The 16594-nt window shown below is 31.2% G+C and overlaps 1 protein-coding gene across 10 annotated transcripts in view; it reads right to left on the bottom strand.

Annotated features, from left to right (window-relative positions):
- BIRC6 (baculoviral IAP repeat containing 6) overlaps nucleotides 1-16594 on the bottom strand; it is a 297131-nt gene that overhangs the window by 130362 nt on the left and 150175 nt on the right. For all 10 annotated transcript variants that reach the window (XR_012486168.1, XM_074288148.1, XM_074288151.1 and 7 more), the window contains 8 exons: nucleotides 12069-12224; nucleotides 11487-11620; nucleotides 10640-10793; nucleotides 4912-5028; nucleotides 4278-4432; nucleotides 3425-3551; nucleotides 2082-2192; nucleotides 1147-1280 (listed from right to left, as the gene is read on the bottom strand). Coding sequence is in view for 9 of the 10 variants with exons in the window: in XM_074288148.1 (XP_074144249.1) it covers nucleotides 1147-1280; nucleotides 2082-2192; nucleotides 3425-3551; nucleotides 4278-4432; nucleotides 4912-5028; nucleotides 10640-10793; nucleotides 11487-11620; nucleotides 12069-12224 (1088 nt within the window). In the remaining variant the exon portion in view is untranslated. The remainder of the gene's footprint in view (nucleotides 1-1146; nucleotides 1281-2081; nucleotides 2193-3424; nucleotides 3552-4277; nucleotides 4433-4911; nucleotides 5029-10639; nucleotides 10794-11486; nucleotides 11621-12068; nucleotides 12225-16594) is intronic.

Below are 16594 nucleotides of genomic sequence, written 5' to 3'. Positions count from 1 at the left end.
AATAAAACAATGTATTCTTGTCCTAATCAATTAATGAGGAAAATTAATGGATTTAAATAACAGATAATGAAAATTTATATTTAAACACTATAGGATAATACAGAAAATATGAAGAATCTCAAAATCCCCTAACCACAATGCTTCCTTGACTGTCTATTAAAAAATCTATTTAAAAAAAAATATTATTATGTAAAGTCTAGGCTAGCTCCCTTTCTCCTCCTCAGACTGGAGTCTGACTCTTCTCATACCACCCTCTAATCCTTTCTAAGATTATCTGTATACACCAAAATCCTAGCCAGCATGGAACAGTGAGTAGTACCATTTTTCCAATCATATGCTAATAGAATCATTGTCCACTAGGTAATTAGCTTCAGGTGCTCCATTGTCTGATTCAGTATACCTATTCAGAGTTTCCAAGTTACCACCCAAGGCAATCTATAAAATCTTGATAAAAATAAGAATACATTTTTTAGAATGAAGAATATGATTTCAAATTAAAGAAGTGTAAAATAGGAATAATCTTCTAATTACTGAAATTTTATTATATTTTAGACTAGTTTTATAGCAGTGATTAATGTATGTGACATGTATAACCATAATACAATTAATATTTACATCTTATAACTACATTCTTCATTCTTGTTAAAATTCTCATTTTGTACCTAGGATTCTGAACTATACTTTTTGTTGCTCCTACAGTTTTAGTATAATTATTCAACATATGATTAAAAGAAAATTTTATGTGACATAACTACTGTTAATATAAATCAGTGGTCCTCAAACTTTTTAAATAGGGAGCCAATTCACTGTCCCTCAGACTGTTGGAGAGCCAGACTATAGTAAAAACAAAAGCTCACACTCTGTCTCCGCCCCTCAGCCCATTTGCCATAATCTGGCTAGCCGCATAAATGTCCTCAGCAGGCACATCTGGCCTGTGGGCCATAGTTTGAGAACACCTGATATAAATAAAGAGATTTAATAAGTCAGCATAAAATTAAAGGGCAAGTGGCATATCTTGGCATCACTAACAGTGTCTAATCCAATGCTGTACACATTGTAAGCATGTAACAAAATAATTTAGTTGAGGAATGTGTGATAACAAAATTTCTTTGCCATTTATTATTGATACTGAAAAAGCTCTATTACCTGTGGACTGTGCTGATTTGTTCCATGAGGACTAGTTCCAGAAAGAAATTTTACTAAGACATGAATAAGATTAGGATCTGACACTAGTAGATGAGCAGTACTTTCCTGTGCTCCAATAGCATTGGTTGGACCAGCTAAAAAACAAAAACATACAAAAGAAAAGAAAAAAAATCAGCTACACTAATAAAATATTTTCAATATTTTGTAAGCTATTAATTATTAAGAGTATCATTGAACTGGATTTAAAATTTATGGATGTACACTTCTATGGCATATTTTTCCCCCTTTCTCTACTATTTACTTTGCAAGGCAATAACAGATCAAATCCAAAGTCTCAATTTCTCTTTCACACAATTATTTTCATGTCCTGATAATTAATGAAATCTATGCAGAATCTATGAACATTCATTACTCAAGAAAATACACAGGTAAATAAACAATCACTATATAATTCAACAATGACCATCTTTGTTGGCTACAAAATTTAATTTCTAAGAGTCAGGGTTTTTTTTTAAAGTTATTTATTAAGTCAGAGAAGCAATTAATGAGTTTTGATTGAACATAAATTTACCTCTGTGTTTTAGTCTAAATTAAATAGTGTCAAGACGAAGTAAAACTTTAATTTCAGGACATAAAGATTTATTTAATATATTTCCTTTGATCAAATTCATTACATATCTCTAATATCCAATAATGAAATAATCATTATTAATGTGAAGAATTAAGAATTTAAAACTTTGAAATTTTGCTATAAGAATTCATGTATGATAACTATGCTAAAAACAATTTAATTCTACAAAACATACATTTCTTTTTGATGCAAACTAAAATAGCATGCTAGAATTTACATAATGGAATTTTACAAAAATTTATACATCAAAATAGTAAAAGTATATTTCATGATTACAAAGAAAAAAAGTTTCAAGTTAACTCACAGTTAAGTTGCATGTTTGTCATGAGCGTTAGGCTGTGAAGTACTAGGCACCATGTTCGGAGTGAAGTATTGGGATACCATGCCAATACTGTTAAGAAGCTAGTTATTGATGCTGTAGATAAAAGAGTTGAGGATGGGATAAAACTATTTTTTAGAAAACATTAAAATATAAGAATTTTCAGATCTTCAAAAGTAGGCTAGCTCTATAAGAATGCAGAACTTTAAAAAGCTTCCTCTACAAATGCTACTCTTTTAATATTAAAAGTCAGAGAATAAAACATGCCTCTTTTTAAGTTATAAAACAATTTTTCCTTATTCAGTCTTTAGATGTAAACAGAAAAACTTTAATTATTTTTCTTATTAAATAAAATGATCATTACTGAAATGATACATGTAACTTTCTATGTCTACACTGGTTTTTCCCCCTGTATTTATATATGTATGTACTTATGTACGCAGTTTCACCTACAATAATAACCCATAAACTTTAAATTTATCTTATGTTTCTTTGTAATATTTCATAACCTAATAAAACCACACTTCCTTAAGATATCCAAATTGACTTTATGTTAAAAATCCTAATGCATCTTACTTATGACCAATCCTAATAAGCTATGAGATGACAACAGAGCTCAAATCATCAACATAAAAATAAAACAAAAAGCATATAAACATGTGTCTCATACCAAATACATGTAAAATTCTGTGTATATTGGGAATGCAAAGTTGAAAAAGAATACCCCCTTATTTCACAATGGTTATTATTAAACCATAGTTATGCAAGATGCCCATAAAATTAATAGTTTTAAGCTTTAATTATTGATAGCATAACACATAAACTTTTTATTTGCATTTTTAAGATACTTATCATCCAGTTCTGAAATAACACATTTTAATTTTAACAACAAGAGGCATTCTGTTGTTATACACTACATGTGGGATCATTTCTGGCTTTAACACTTTCTCACAATAGTGAACTGGCTAAAGAGGCGCCCAGTTGTCTAATTTATTTATACATGACTTTCTTCTTGTGAGGTCACATTAAAACTGTCATCTAATATCAAAAACACACTCTTTACAAACTATTAAGGCTAAGAATAGCACCTAATGAAAGTTTTTACACAATTCAAAAGGCAACTAGAGATAGTGATTATGTTGAATTTTAACAATAAACACCAATATTTCAACATTTTAGATAATTAGCTTTCAGGTTTTTCCTTTTGCAAGTAGTAGTATTTTACATGTGGTTATAACATTTATACTTTTGAAGATAAACACAAATTTTCAATAATACTTTAGAGACTCACTTTATTTAAAGCACTTTAATTTTGATAGCTTTTTTACCTTGATTCAAAGATATGACAGGTGTCCGATTAGCATTATATAAGAAAATGTCAGCTCCATGTTCTTTATTCCCAGAGGAATTAGAATTTAGACTTAATGTAAGCCATAATTGTAAAAGGGACTCCAACTAAAAAGTAGTCATTAAAAAGAAAGTTTAAAAAGCTTGGTATAGTCAACAGGACAATTTTTAAAAACTGAAACATACTTAATCATTATGAAAAAAGTTGTATTCCAGATTAATGTTTGCTCCTACCACCTTATTTTCTAGATTAGTTATATACACTTTATTCACTGTTAAATTCATAAATGTTTTAAAACCTGATCATAATGCATACAGTAGCACAAACACAAAGGAATAATTTTAGTCTAAAGCTAAAACCTATATGTAACTTATATTACTACTTATATGTAATTTTTGTAACTATAGGCATGGGTTGTTGCTGTTCAGTTAAGTGTATCCTTATATGGGATTTTTCTTGACAAAAATCCTAGTTGGTTTGCCAATTCCTTCTCCAACCCGTGTTACATCTGAGGAAACTGAGGCAAACAGGTTTTTCATCTAGGGTCACAAAGCTAATAAGTATTTGAGGTGACATTTGAAACTGGAAAACTGAGGCCTTCTGACTTGACTTTAGGTCTAGCACTTTATCCATATGTCCCCTATGCATAATTATTACATAAAGATTAGTGTCTTGAATTTTGACTCACTGAATCAAATGTCTAATATTAAAAAAAAAAAAAATCTAACTTCCCAACACACTAAAACAACATCTTCTTTTATACATACATTGCCTCAATGAATGCCTAAAGTAAAAAATTGATAACTTAGAGTGTGAAATTTTCAGTGCCCTACCTGAACATGATGAACTTGAAGCATGGAAAAAAGTTTGTTGAAGCAAGCACTTAGCATGGGGATGGAGGATAACTGTATTATCAGCTGGCTGGGTGGGTTGGCTGCCTGGAACCCCCTTAATAATGAATCATCTGTTCCAGTGGGAGATTGGGAAACTGAAAATTAAACCAACACTTCCATGATTTCAAAAGGAAATAAACTTAAAATCAAGAAGGTTCTCTTAAGACATACACACACACACACACAAAAAAAGTTAAATGACAGGGTGACATAAAAACTACCTAAAAAGATTGCAATGACAGACTGATTTATGTATTCATCTGACTGAAGAAATGTAATTCAACTAAACACTCTTCAAATCCCTTCCCATATATAATTCTAGTGCACAAGATAAAGCATAAGTGGGGAAAATGTTTATATACATTTGATGCATATCATCAACATCCAATAAGCATTTCCTGAATGTATGGCAGTATAAACTATTAAATATGTGCTTTAGAAAGCAATACTATTCAAGGAGAACTTATATTTAACTTTAAATAAAATGAAACATAATTGGTTTGCAAAGACCAAAGATCAGGCAGCAAATTTGATAGAGTTTTTAAAGGCATAGTATTAAATAGTTTTTAGTTACATGTTGGAGATGTGTTTGTTAATGCCTGCAAAATGGAATCTGCTTCCAAAGTAGACATCATTTTCAACATGAGCTCTGCTTGCTGTTCAAGTCCAACTTCTAGACGGGCATCCAAAGCTACAAGATCAAAGAAGAAAATAAATGCATTAAAGAAAAGAGAAATAAATTGCACAGTGAACCACATACTATAACACCTATATGATAGAAGTTACACTATCCACATTTTTTAGATTAAGAGTTCCATTGTCTGTGAGATAAAACTGGAAACATTCTATATTATTCTTAATTTATTTCCACATAACATCATTTATTGAAGTCTTCTCTGGCTGATAAAATAAATTTACCTCCACATTCTGCCCTGAGATGAATTTCAAGTTCTATTGTTGTAGAACTATTTCTTTCAACTTTGTTTGGTTTAGCTACTCTTCCCAATTTCATTTTAACTATCATTCCCACTTTCTCATATTACATTCATGGTATTTGGATTGATGGACTCCAAATATGGTTTTCTTCAACCCCATAAATATTTATTAACCTCATAGTAAAAATTCCCCGATATTGACAAGTAAAACAAATAAGAAAAGACTGTCTCTACCCTTAAAGTGAAAGAAAAGTACAGAAGAGGGATAAGGGCTGGAGATGCAATATCCCAGGGTCCATCAGAGGGAATTTTGTTCTATAAAGCTAAAATCAGGATGCTATAAATAAAGGCATTGGGAGGAGTTTGGTCAGCCACTCTCCAAAGCTCCAATCACAGGGGAGAAGAAAATACCCTTAAGAAAGTAAGGGAGATGATATCAAGCACACTAATGACATTTGAGGTAATGGACTAACGTTGGGAGGAGTATCTGAACACAGATAAAAAGGGAAGATCATAAAAATTTTCCAAAGCCCTATTCTATCTCATATTTACTTTAGGCCTTTTAATCTTCTCTACGCAGAAAGTTGCTCACAGAATGATATGCAATAAGAAAGACTTGTTAAAACTCTGGCCTCAAATGCTCATAGTGTGACTGACTAACTCACTGGCTCTATTTGTCCCAGTTTCCTTATTTGTGAAAATAAGAATACAAAGGCAACTACCTTACAAGATCACTGTCAAGATCAAATGAGAAAATACTTGCAAGGTATTTTGCACAAGGTAATCCTGGCATACTGTAGGTACTACAGAGATGGTTCTTTCAAGTGCTTAACACAGTACCTAGAACATAGTAAGTACTAGAAAAAATGATTGAAGGAATCAATTACAAAATATGAAGAAATATATATGCATTACAACAGATTGAAAGGGTCCAGATTATGTTTATTCTCTGATGATAAATGAAAATTTTAGAAGAGAGTAAAAGAAAACCTTAAAGGAACCGGTCCAATTATCTCCCATATATATGTAAGGATGACAAAATTTTTCTTAATAGATGCTAATAAAGAATATCCATTAGAGAGACCACAGAGAATCAATATTAAATGATGCATGTGTCTGCACTGAAAAGACTACAGGCACTTTATGAAAAGCAAGTGACTGATTTCTCTGACTGTATGTCAGTACCTTACTCAATGTTCTGAAAAAATTAGATTGGTTAAGCTAAGTTCATTAAACTAATTTTTGCTCACATCAAAATTGCTACTGACATTCTTCAAGATAAAATATAACAATTGTGTGTCTGTGTGTATGAAAGTGTTGTAACAATCTATTTTGGGATGACTTTGTGTTGATCATGAAAATTAACCCCAATGAAACTAAAACTGGCACAATAAAAATCAATGTCAATAAACCCAAAACTGCCTTGCTAAATCATGCAGGAAAAACAAAACAAAGAAAAAAATGATAAAGAATACAAAACAATCAATTGAAAACATATTAAGTATACTCTTAGGCTAGGTTTTAGAGACAAAAATGAAATAGATCAATCATTGTCTCAAGAGGCTGGGAAATAAACCTTGAAATGTAGACTGGACAAAATTTATTAAAATGTATTAAATTTATTTTAAAAAATTAAATACAAAAGCAATTTTTATTTTACTTAAGGAAGGAGGGAGCCATTAGAGTTCTTTTAAGTATAAGACTGACAAAGTGAGGTATGCTTCAAGAAGCTTACTTTGGTAGATTTGTGGGAAAAACCCAAAAGATGACAAGCACCTGACAGACAGTCCCCAGAGCCAGCCTAATAGATAAAGTTAATAGACAATCTGAATAAATGGAAAAAATAAAAATGGTGGCATTTGGGAAATCCCCCTGTGATTCCAAACTACTAATGGAGGAAAAGCTCAGTTTTTAAAAAATCTTCCTATTATCTCAATAAATTTTAAAAAATTAAATAATGTATCACAACCATAAAATTAAAACTTTAAATAACCAAACAGTACAAAAATACCTGATAAGACTTTAAAGTATGGAAAATGTTGCACTACAATCTTCCTTAAGATCCAAAGGAGAAGAAAAACAATTTTTCCCCTCCCCTCAAAAAAAAAAAAAAATCTTTAAAATTATTCATAGGAGCACTACATGTATATTTCACATGTAGTGACAAATAGTTGTTATATTAAGAAGAAAATATTTTAAATATTCCATATAAAATAACACAGTGTAACTAAAAATAATTAACAATGAAGAATGTTTTATGTAAAAGAAATGAAAAAATTCTAATAATTTTAAATTTTTATTATTTAATTTTACATTCAATATTTTTTTTTAAATTCTGTATTGAATTCTCTTCCTTCCTATCCCTCAATCATCCATTTTGAAGAAAAAAGGAACAAAATTTTGGAAAGGTAATAAAATATACTAATAGCCAACATAATAACAGTACAAAAAAGGCTACATTAAAAGAAAACAAAAATATATCATATGAATAATGGACAACAGTGGTATTAGTTGATAACACATAAAATGAGAAATTTATTGTAGAAAAGATTTCCTGTATAACTATTATTGTTGAGGCGCATTTAGGGAGACCCCAAATGGTTTGGGGTCACAGACCATTGTTATCACAAGGTGTCTCAAACTTGAATCTATATCCAAACCAAGAGGCAAAGTTTATTGTAATTGTAACACTAACTTAAGCTAAGTACCAAAAGAACTTAGCAAAAAACCAGAAGCAAGGAGACTAATTTATTCAATTCTTCATGTAACTGATATGCAAATTTTATGGCCTAGAGGAGTGGTCTCAGGAATTTGGTTATCATTCTTTAACAGATTATGTATCACACAGTCAGCAATGTTTGTTGGACTATTCTAAAGCCATAAGAGTTTAGAATCATTGAAAGATTGTCAGAACTCTTAAGGTCTCTTAAGGCTATCTTCCCTAAAGTCTAAGAAATATTATTATATCCCTAGGCCAGAAGACTTTTACAATCATTAACAGATTGTGGGAACAGAAGCACTCTAACATAGGGGGTGGGGGGTGGGGGGAGGGCAGGAGGAAGAAAAAGGAAAGAGAGGGGGAAGAGAAGAGGTCTCCTTACTGCTGTTTCCCCTAGAAGCTATCCATCATTGCAAAGCATCATTACCAAAGTCAAGTCAAGAAGCACTAACTGCTAGACAAAGAAACACAGGCTTTTTCACCCTCACCCCCAAACAAAAAAAAAAAATTTTCCCTCTCTGGAAAGGCTTAATATAAAGATGGAGATAATATCCAAGTTTCTATATACAAAGAAGCAATATTGCAGAATAAACTAAAGATAATCAGCAGATTAAAAAGCACAAACTATAGGGAAAATTGGGAAAATTTTTTTGCAGAAAGTAAAATGTGGGTTAGGGAGGAAGGGAAGGAGTGATCTTACAAGCATTTATATGGTATTTTCCTTGTGCCAGGCATTGTGCCAAGTGCTTTACAAACATTTTGTCATTCGATCCTCACAAAAACCCTAGAATATAGGTGCTGTTATTATCTTCATTTGACAGCTGGGGAAACTGAGGCAAACAAAGATTCAGTAAATTATCTAGGGTCATACATCAACTTATTATAAGCTCCCAAAAATAAGGATAAGACTTGATAGAAGCTAACAATGCTAGAAGGCAGCAAGAAGGAGTAAAAATGTTTAGGCATGGTTAACAGGCAAGAGAAAATGCTCCCAATTGAAAGATGAAAAATCTGGAAGGACTTACAGCATCGAATCTAATGTTTTCAAAATGGGGAATAGAGGGAAGTGAAATAAAGTGTAAGGCAACTGGAAAGGTACAAAGGACTTTAAAAGCCAAATACGCAAATTAATCTTTCTTTGCCATCTTAATTATTATCTATGAGTGAACTCCATTAGGAAATTTGTTTGGATGTTATGTACAAAATTTTTTGAATTGCAAAAATGTAAACAAAAATACATAATTGTTTTTAAAATCACAAATCATAAAGTCACAAGGAATTTAATTTTTTGAGAAATCAAGGCTTAACCAAGTAAGAAATAAATGTTAATGAAAAAAATCTAAATAATTGAAAAACAAACAGTGAAGAAATCAAAAGGCTATTAATTGAATGTCACATGAACTGCAGATAATAACTGATTATGGAATTTTCAAAAAATAAAAAACTTTAATCAAGTATTTAGAAAGGATAGCTAGACTTTACCATTTCCCTATCCAAAGTGATCCTAAAATCCTTAGCCAATTTACTGGGCTGTTACTTGAATACCCAATGTTTAGATCCTAATAACTGAAGAATAAACAGATGAAATTTCAAATATGTGTTAGAAGGGCAACAAAATTCCACTTATCACAGTAAACCCTTGTAAACTCTCAAGATGACCTCCAGTTTCAGTTTCATCTGCTTAGTTTTTCAAATAAAGACTAAAGACTACATAATGAATATGGACATCATTAAACGTAATTTTCAGGTTCACTCACCAAAACTCACCAACTGATGAACTGTACATGTTCACTCATTAAGTGAAAAATATAATTTTTTTCCTCTTGCCTGCTATTTTGTATGTATCATGCCATTAAGTCATTAACTACAAAACCAGGAACTCTATGCTAAAAAAGGATACTTTCTTTTTATTCCCCATCAATTCTTATTTAAATTAAATTATATTACATTTCTTTTACATGCTGTTTTAAATTTGGGGAGATTTATTAAAACTGTCAAAAAATTATCAGGGTAAATTCTTTACAATATTTGTTTTTACTTTAATGAAAAAGCTCCAGATGCCTTACAAAACTTTTCATTCAATGCATGTACATTTTAAAATAGGGAATTTTAAAAAAAGTAATAAAACTGATTTATTACGTAGGTAAAGAAGAGATGCATTCAAAATAAGTATCCTAAGTTATACATAGTACTTATTTTGTGAATTTATAACTACATAAAAGGTCATGTAAAGAAAACAAAATCAGGAGCTAGGTGACAAAGTGCAAAGAGCACCAGCCCTGACATCAGGAGGACCTGACCCTTGGCAAGTGATTTAATACAAATTGCCTCAGCAAAAAACCAAAAAACAAACAAACATAAAAACCAGTCTTATTAGTTAATAAATAACACTCCTGTTTACTAAAAAAGAGATATACTGGGGTCTTCACAGTGAGACCTCTGAGGTTGTGATCAGGTATACTGACATTCAAATTTGACTGCAGACACTATGATTTTAGCTTTATCTTAGAGATGAATTGATATAAATTACATAAGAAAAAAAGTCTTAGGAGATCTGCTGATCATTCCTAAATTATGGTCTTTCACTTTACATTTCATTAGGAAAGACCAAAAAACAAAAACAAAAACAAAACTCCAACAATACTTACCTTGAGAAACTGACACACTAACAGTCTGTGATCCATTTTTTTCTATGGTTGCTGGTGGTTTTGCTACAGGAATTCCAAGACCTCCAATGTAAGGGTTATAATTGTATGTACCATAATCAGCACCCCAATAATCATACCATGTACTGCTTATAGGCTTGATAAAAAAGAGAAAAAAGAAGAGAATATATTTTTCCCTATTTGCTTTGATGAAATTTTCTATGTATTAAATTCTTAAATACATAGTACAACTCACATTTATGCTTACTGGTTACAAGTATAGGTTTAAAGAAAATGTCATTCCAAATATAAAGTGATTACCTCCCTAATCTACTGAGAAAATTGAAACTATTTACAAAACATTTAAGAATTACACATTTTACATTACAAATTAATTCTAGAAGGTCAAAGGTGGACATACCTAATTCATACTTCATCAAAATAACACTGTATTGTATCATGCTGATTACATAATTACTGATTTACATGCAGCTAATTCAGACTATAATAATATTCTTGAACAATTTTATCTTTAATGCACCAACTAAATTCTCTGAAAACAATTAAAAGATTTTTTTTCTTCAGAGAAAAGTTTTATTACTGTTGACAATAATTTATAAGAAATTTTATTAACTTTTTATGTTAATTTTATGACATGTATCATTTGAAGTCAATATCTCAAGAATTTATGTAATATTTAATGTTGTAAATGGTACAAACAATGGTCTAAGTTGTAGATTCAAAAATTCAGTTTTTCTGTATACAAGAGTTATTAAACAAAACTGATTTTTTTTAAATCACTACAAATTAATTTAAATATTTAAATATTTAATTTATTAATCATTCATACCTTGAAGACTTTGGCAGCAAGAGGATCTTTTTCCAAATCGATATCTAAAGGATCAATGTCAACTTCCATCAGATCTTGTAATAACTCGAGGTCAATTTCTTTATCTTTTTCCAAAGATGAAAGAGGGGGAGCACCTATGATTGAATTTGTTTTTAAACTTAAAATGAATTACCTGAATTTTGGCTTAAAAACATACCTAAACCAATTTTAAATTTACCAGCTAAACAAACCATATATGAAGTTTGATTGGAAAACTGAAATGTCATTTCAAAGTTTTATAAAAGCCTTCTAAATGTATTTAGGTTATTAGGGGCAGCTAGATGGTGCAATGGATAGAGCACCAGCCTGAAATCAGGAGGACCTGAGTTCAAATCTGGCCTCAGACACAATACTTCCTAGCTGTGTGATCCTGGGTAATTTGGGGCACTTAACACAAAATGTCTCAGCAAAAAAAATAAACAAATAAAATAAAAAACCAGTAATTATATTAACAAAAAATTAACAGTAAAAAAATATTAAAATCCTTAATATATGCTAAGTTAAGATGGAAAATTATTTCAGAATATAAATATATTTATTCACCTGTGATATCATGTGTCAGAGGTTCATCAATAGTTTCTAGCAATTGAACTGAAGTCTGTTGAAGAGAATCATCAGAGTCACCAGTTGTTGTTCCTACATCTTCTCCCACTGCCCCTTCTTCCATAGCTTCAGCAGCAATTGGTGCCAACAACTCTCCTGTGGATACACAACAGCTCTAATAACCTTTTTCTAATAATAAATTTTAAAACAAATTAAGTCATTCTCTTTGGGTTTCAATAATGAAAAAAGTCAATCCAATTCATTATATATTATTTTTACTTTAAAAAAATTTTAATACTATTTTATTTTTCCAATAATATGTAAAGAGTTTTTAATTTTCATTTTTGTAACATGCTGAGTTCCAATTTTTTTCCCATTCCTTTCCTCTTTCATCCTTCACCAAGACAGCAAGTAATCTGATATAGATTATACATGGACAGTCATATTAGAAAAATTTCCAAGAGTTATGAGAGAAAAATCAAAAGAAATGGGAAAAAACATAAGAATGGACCAAAAAGTATATGGTATGCTTTGATCTTCATTCAATCCTCATATTTCCCTGGATGTGGAACACATTTTCCATCCCAGGTCTTATTGGAATCATCTTGGATCATGGTATTGCTAAGAAAGGCTAAGTCAGTCCTAGCTGATCATTGTTCAATACTGTGTATAACATTTTCCTGGTTCTCATCATCTCACTCAGTATCAGATCAGATAAATCTGTCTAAGCTTTTCTAAAATCAGCCTGTTCAATGTTATTTACAGAATAATAACTTTCTATTACATTCACATACCATAACTGATGGTGATCCATTCAATTTTCATTTACTGGCCAGCACAAAAAGAGCTGCTACAAACATTTTTGCACATGTGGCTCCTTTTCACTCTTTTATGAGCTCTTTAGCTCATTGGAATGAGCTCTTTGGAATTGAGACTTTAGCAGTAAGACTACTGGAGCAAAGGATATGCACATTTTGATAGTCCCTTGGGCACAGTTACAAACTAACTCTTCCAAATGGCTGGATTAGTTAACAATTTCACCAACAATAAATTAGTGTCCCAGTTTTCCATTCTCTACAACATTTGTCATTATCTTCTCCAATCATCTTAGGAAATCTAATAAGTAGAGAGTAAAACCTCAAAGTTGTTTTAATTTGCATTTCACTAATGAATAGTGATTTAGGGTACTTTTTCCACATGTAGTTTCCTTTCTTATCTCTTCCAATTATTTTTCAATTTACTTTGTGTGATATCTGGATATCCTGATTTTTTTTTTTTACTTCAGCTAAAGCATAATATATTCTGCTACAGTCTTTTACCTTTATTCTGTGTGTCTTCCTCCAAATTACATGTTTCTTGTAAACAACATAATGTAGGATTCCAGTTTTTAATCCATTCTGCTATCTGCTTCCATTTTATAAGAGAGTTCATCCCATTCACATTCAGTTATGATTACTAACTGTATTTCTCTCAATCTTATTTGTCACCCATTTATATTTTTCTCTCTTCTTTGAGAAAATTGATTTATTGAGGACGGATACTCAAACCCTAATTGGTATTGATCAGTCCATTATGTTTCATGGGAGGAGGGGAGAGGCACACAATGATTTTAGTAATTATGCACATAATAATACTTATTTAGTCAATCATCTACCAGCAAATATAAGTAATTCAGTTTCATTAAGTTATATAAAAATATAGATTTTGATAGTTATTACAGATCTCATGCTTATATAACAGAAATTATTTGTGTATCAAGCATGAGATTTTGAGTGACTATAAGTCACTATTATATTATATAGTACTATTAAGTACTATAAGAAGGTTAACACAAAGTATTTCTATTTGGTTTCACTCATATTCAATACTAGCATGAAATGTTTTTTGGGATGTACTATCTCTGCTAGCCCAACCCAAGGGATGGCTCATGCAACTCATGACCAATGAAATGAATGTACCATTTCACCTAGCAAAGGACAGATCATTCATCTTATGATCTAGTCAGCAGAAATATTTTCTACCCATCACTAAACTTTGTTATCCTGCTTGTATTGATATTTTAACTTATGCATTATAAAACCAATGAAACAATATTCTATTTTTAGCAAAACTGTAAACCCATTAAAAATAGAGCCCTGAAAGAACATAGCACCTTAGATCAAGAGAGAGGGCTAGGGTTCATGTGGTTGGAGGGGAGCCAGAATCCTCTAATAAAGTGTGTTTTGTGGTTAGAACTCTGTGTTTCTTTATTGGTCATCTAGGGTGATACTTTCCCCATACCTTTTACTCTTTCTTTACTAATATTTTATTTCTTACTCCAAACTTCCTCAATCTGCCCTTTCTTCTATCAGTCCCTCAAACCCTTTTTCTTATCCTTTTCCCCTTCTACTTCTGCCTTTCCTCTACCTTTTTCTTTTCCCTTCCCCCTCCTATTTCCCTATAGGGTAAGATAAATTTCTATACCCAATTAAGTGTGTATGTTCTTTCCTTTAGCCAAATTAAGGTTCAACAATACTCATCTCCTTCCCTCTTTTGCCTTTACACTAACAGGTCTTCTGTGCCTCTTCATGTAGTTTAATTTATCCCCATTTTATATTCTTTTTCTTCTTATTCCAGTATAATCCTTTTTCCATCACCATGTCAAAATCAACTTATACCCATATACTCCTTTTGTTTACGCTCTTCTAACCACTCTAACAAAGATAGTTTTCAAGAGTTAAAAGTATCATTTTCCAACCAAAGGATATAAACAGTTTAACCATAAAATAACTTTTTTTTCCCCCATTGCTGTTTATCTTTTTATGCTTCTCTTGAGTCTTTTATTTGAAGAAAGAATTTTCTGTTCAGCTTTGGTCTTTTTATCAGAAATGACTGAAAAACCTGAAATATTCAAAGTTCATCTTTACCCCTCAAAGATAATGCTTAATTGTGCTTGGTAGTTGATTCTTGGTTATAGTGCAAGCTCCTTTACTTCTGGAAGATCATATTCCAGGCTCTTCTATCCTTTAATATGGAGGTTGCTAACGTACTGGATAATCCTGATCCTGACTCTTCAATATCTGAATTGTTTATTTCTGGCTGCTTATAGTATTTTATTTTTGGACCTTGTAATTCTAGAATTTTGGTACAATATACCTTGGGAGTTTATTTTTAGGTCTTTTTCCAGGATGTGTTCTATGGATTTTTCAATTTCTTTTTTACCCTTTAGTTCTAGGATATCAAGGCATTTCCTAAATGATTTCTTGAAAGATAGTCTCTCTCTCTCTCTCTTTTTTTTTTTGATCATGTCTTTCAGACCGTCCAATAATTGTTAAATTATCTTTCCTGTATCATTTTCCAGTTTGGTTGTTTTCCCAATGAGATATCTTATATTTTATTCTATTTTTCCATTATTTTTATTTTATTTTACTGATTCTTGATGGTCCACTGAATCCTTCCCTTCCCTTATCCAATTCTAATCTTTAATGAATTACTATCTTCAGTTAGCTTTTTTACCTCCTCTTCCATTTGGCCAATTCTACTTTTAAAGGAATTAATTTTTTTAAAAGGAAAAAAAAATTTTTTTTCCATTTCACCAAATCTCTTTTTTTAAGTTCTTTTCCTCAGTCACTTTTTGAGCTTCTTTTCCCAAGTTTGACTTTTTTCACACATTTCCTGTATAACTCTCATTTCCCAATTTTTCTTCTACTTCTCTTACCTGATTTTTAAATCGTTTTTGAGTTCTTGAAAGACAAACTATTGAGCTTGAAATCAATTCAGATTCATTATCCTTTGAGAAGTCACAAGGAGGCATTTTGCTACTACTACTGTGCTCCTGTACATTTGTGTTCTAATCTTCCCTGTCATCAGAGTAGCATGCTGTAGTCAGGGCTAATATTTTTTAGTTTTTGAGCTCTGCTCTTAGATCCTGGGGACAATGTCCAAAATGGGGACATTGTCTTCTTTTGCAAGAGGACAGGGACCTCATTACTAGCTTTCTATGCTGGAAATGAGGTCACACCAATTTTCCTGCTAAGCCAGAAGAGAGGGGTCTGCACTGCTGTGGCTAAAAGTCTCAAAGTAGATTAGCAGCACTGAATTCTCCTTTTACCAAATGAGGCAGACATTTCCTAAAATCCTTTTAAATTATGTTAAGCTGGAAAACTATTCCATTCCATCTTTTTCTGAGTTCTATCTCTCCAGAATCTGTTTGGAGAATTGATTTAGTGTGGTTTCCAAGGAAAGTTCCTAACTTCTCTCTGCTATCTTGGATTTGGTAACCATGTCCCTTAGTCAATTTTTTTCTTTTTCCTTTTTTTTATTAAAGCTTTTTAATTTTCAAAACATATGAATGGATAGTATTTCAACAATAAACCTTGCACAAAATCTTGTGAACTAATTACCATCCTTCTTCTCCCTTCCCTAGATGGCAAGTAGTAGTCCAATATATGTTAAAGATAGTAGAAATATTTTAAATCCAATGTATGCATATATATTTATAGAATTATATTGCTGTACAAGAAAAATCAAATCAAATAGGAAAAAAA

Source organism: Sminthopsis crassicaudata, chromosome 2 (genome assembly GCF_048593235.1).
Source record: "Sminthopsis crassicaudata isolate SCR6 chromosome 2, ASM4859323v1, whole genome shotgun sequence".
NCBI lineage: Eukaryota > Metazoa > Chordata > Mammalia > Dasyuromorphia > Dasyuridae > Sminthopsis > Sminthopsis crassicaudata.
Note: the sequence above shows the minus strand (reverse complement) of the source record. Positions and strands in the feature narration are given on the sequence as shown.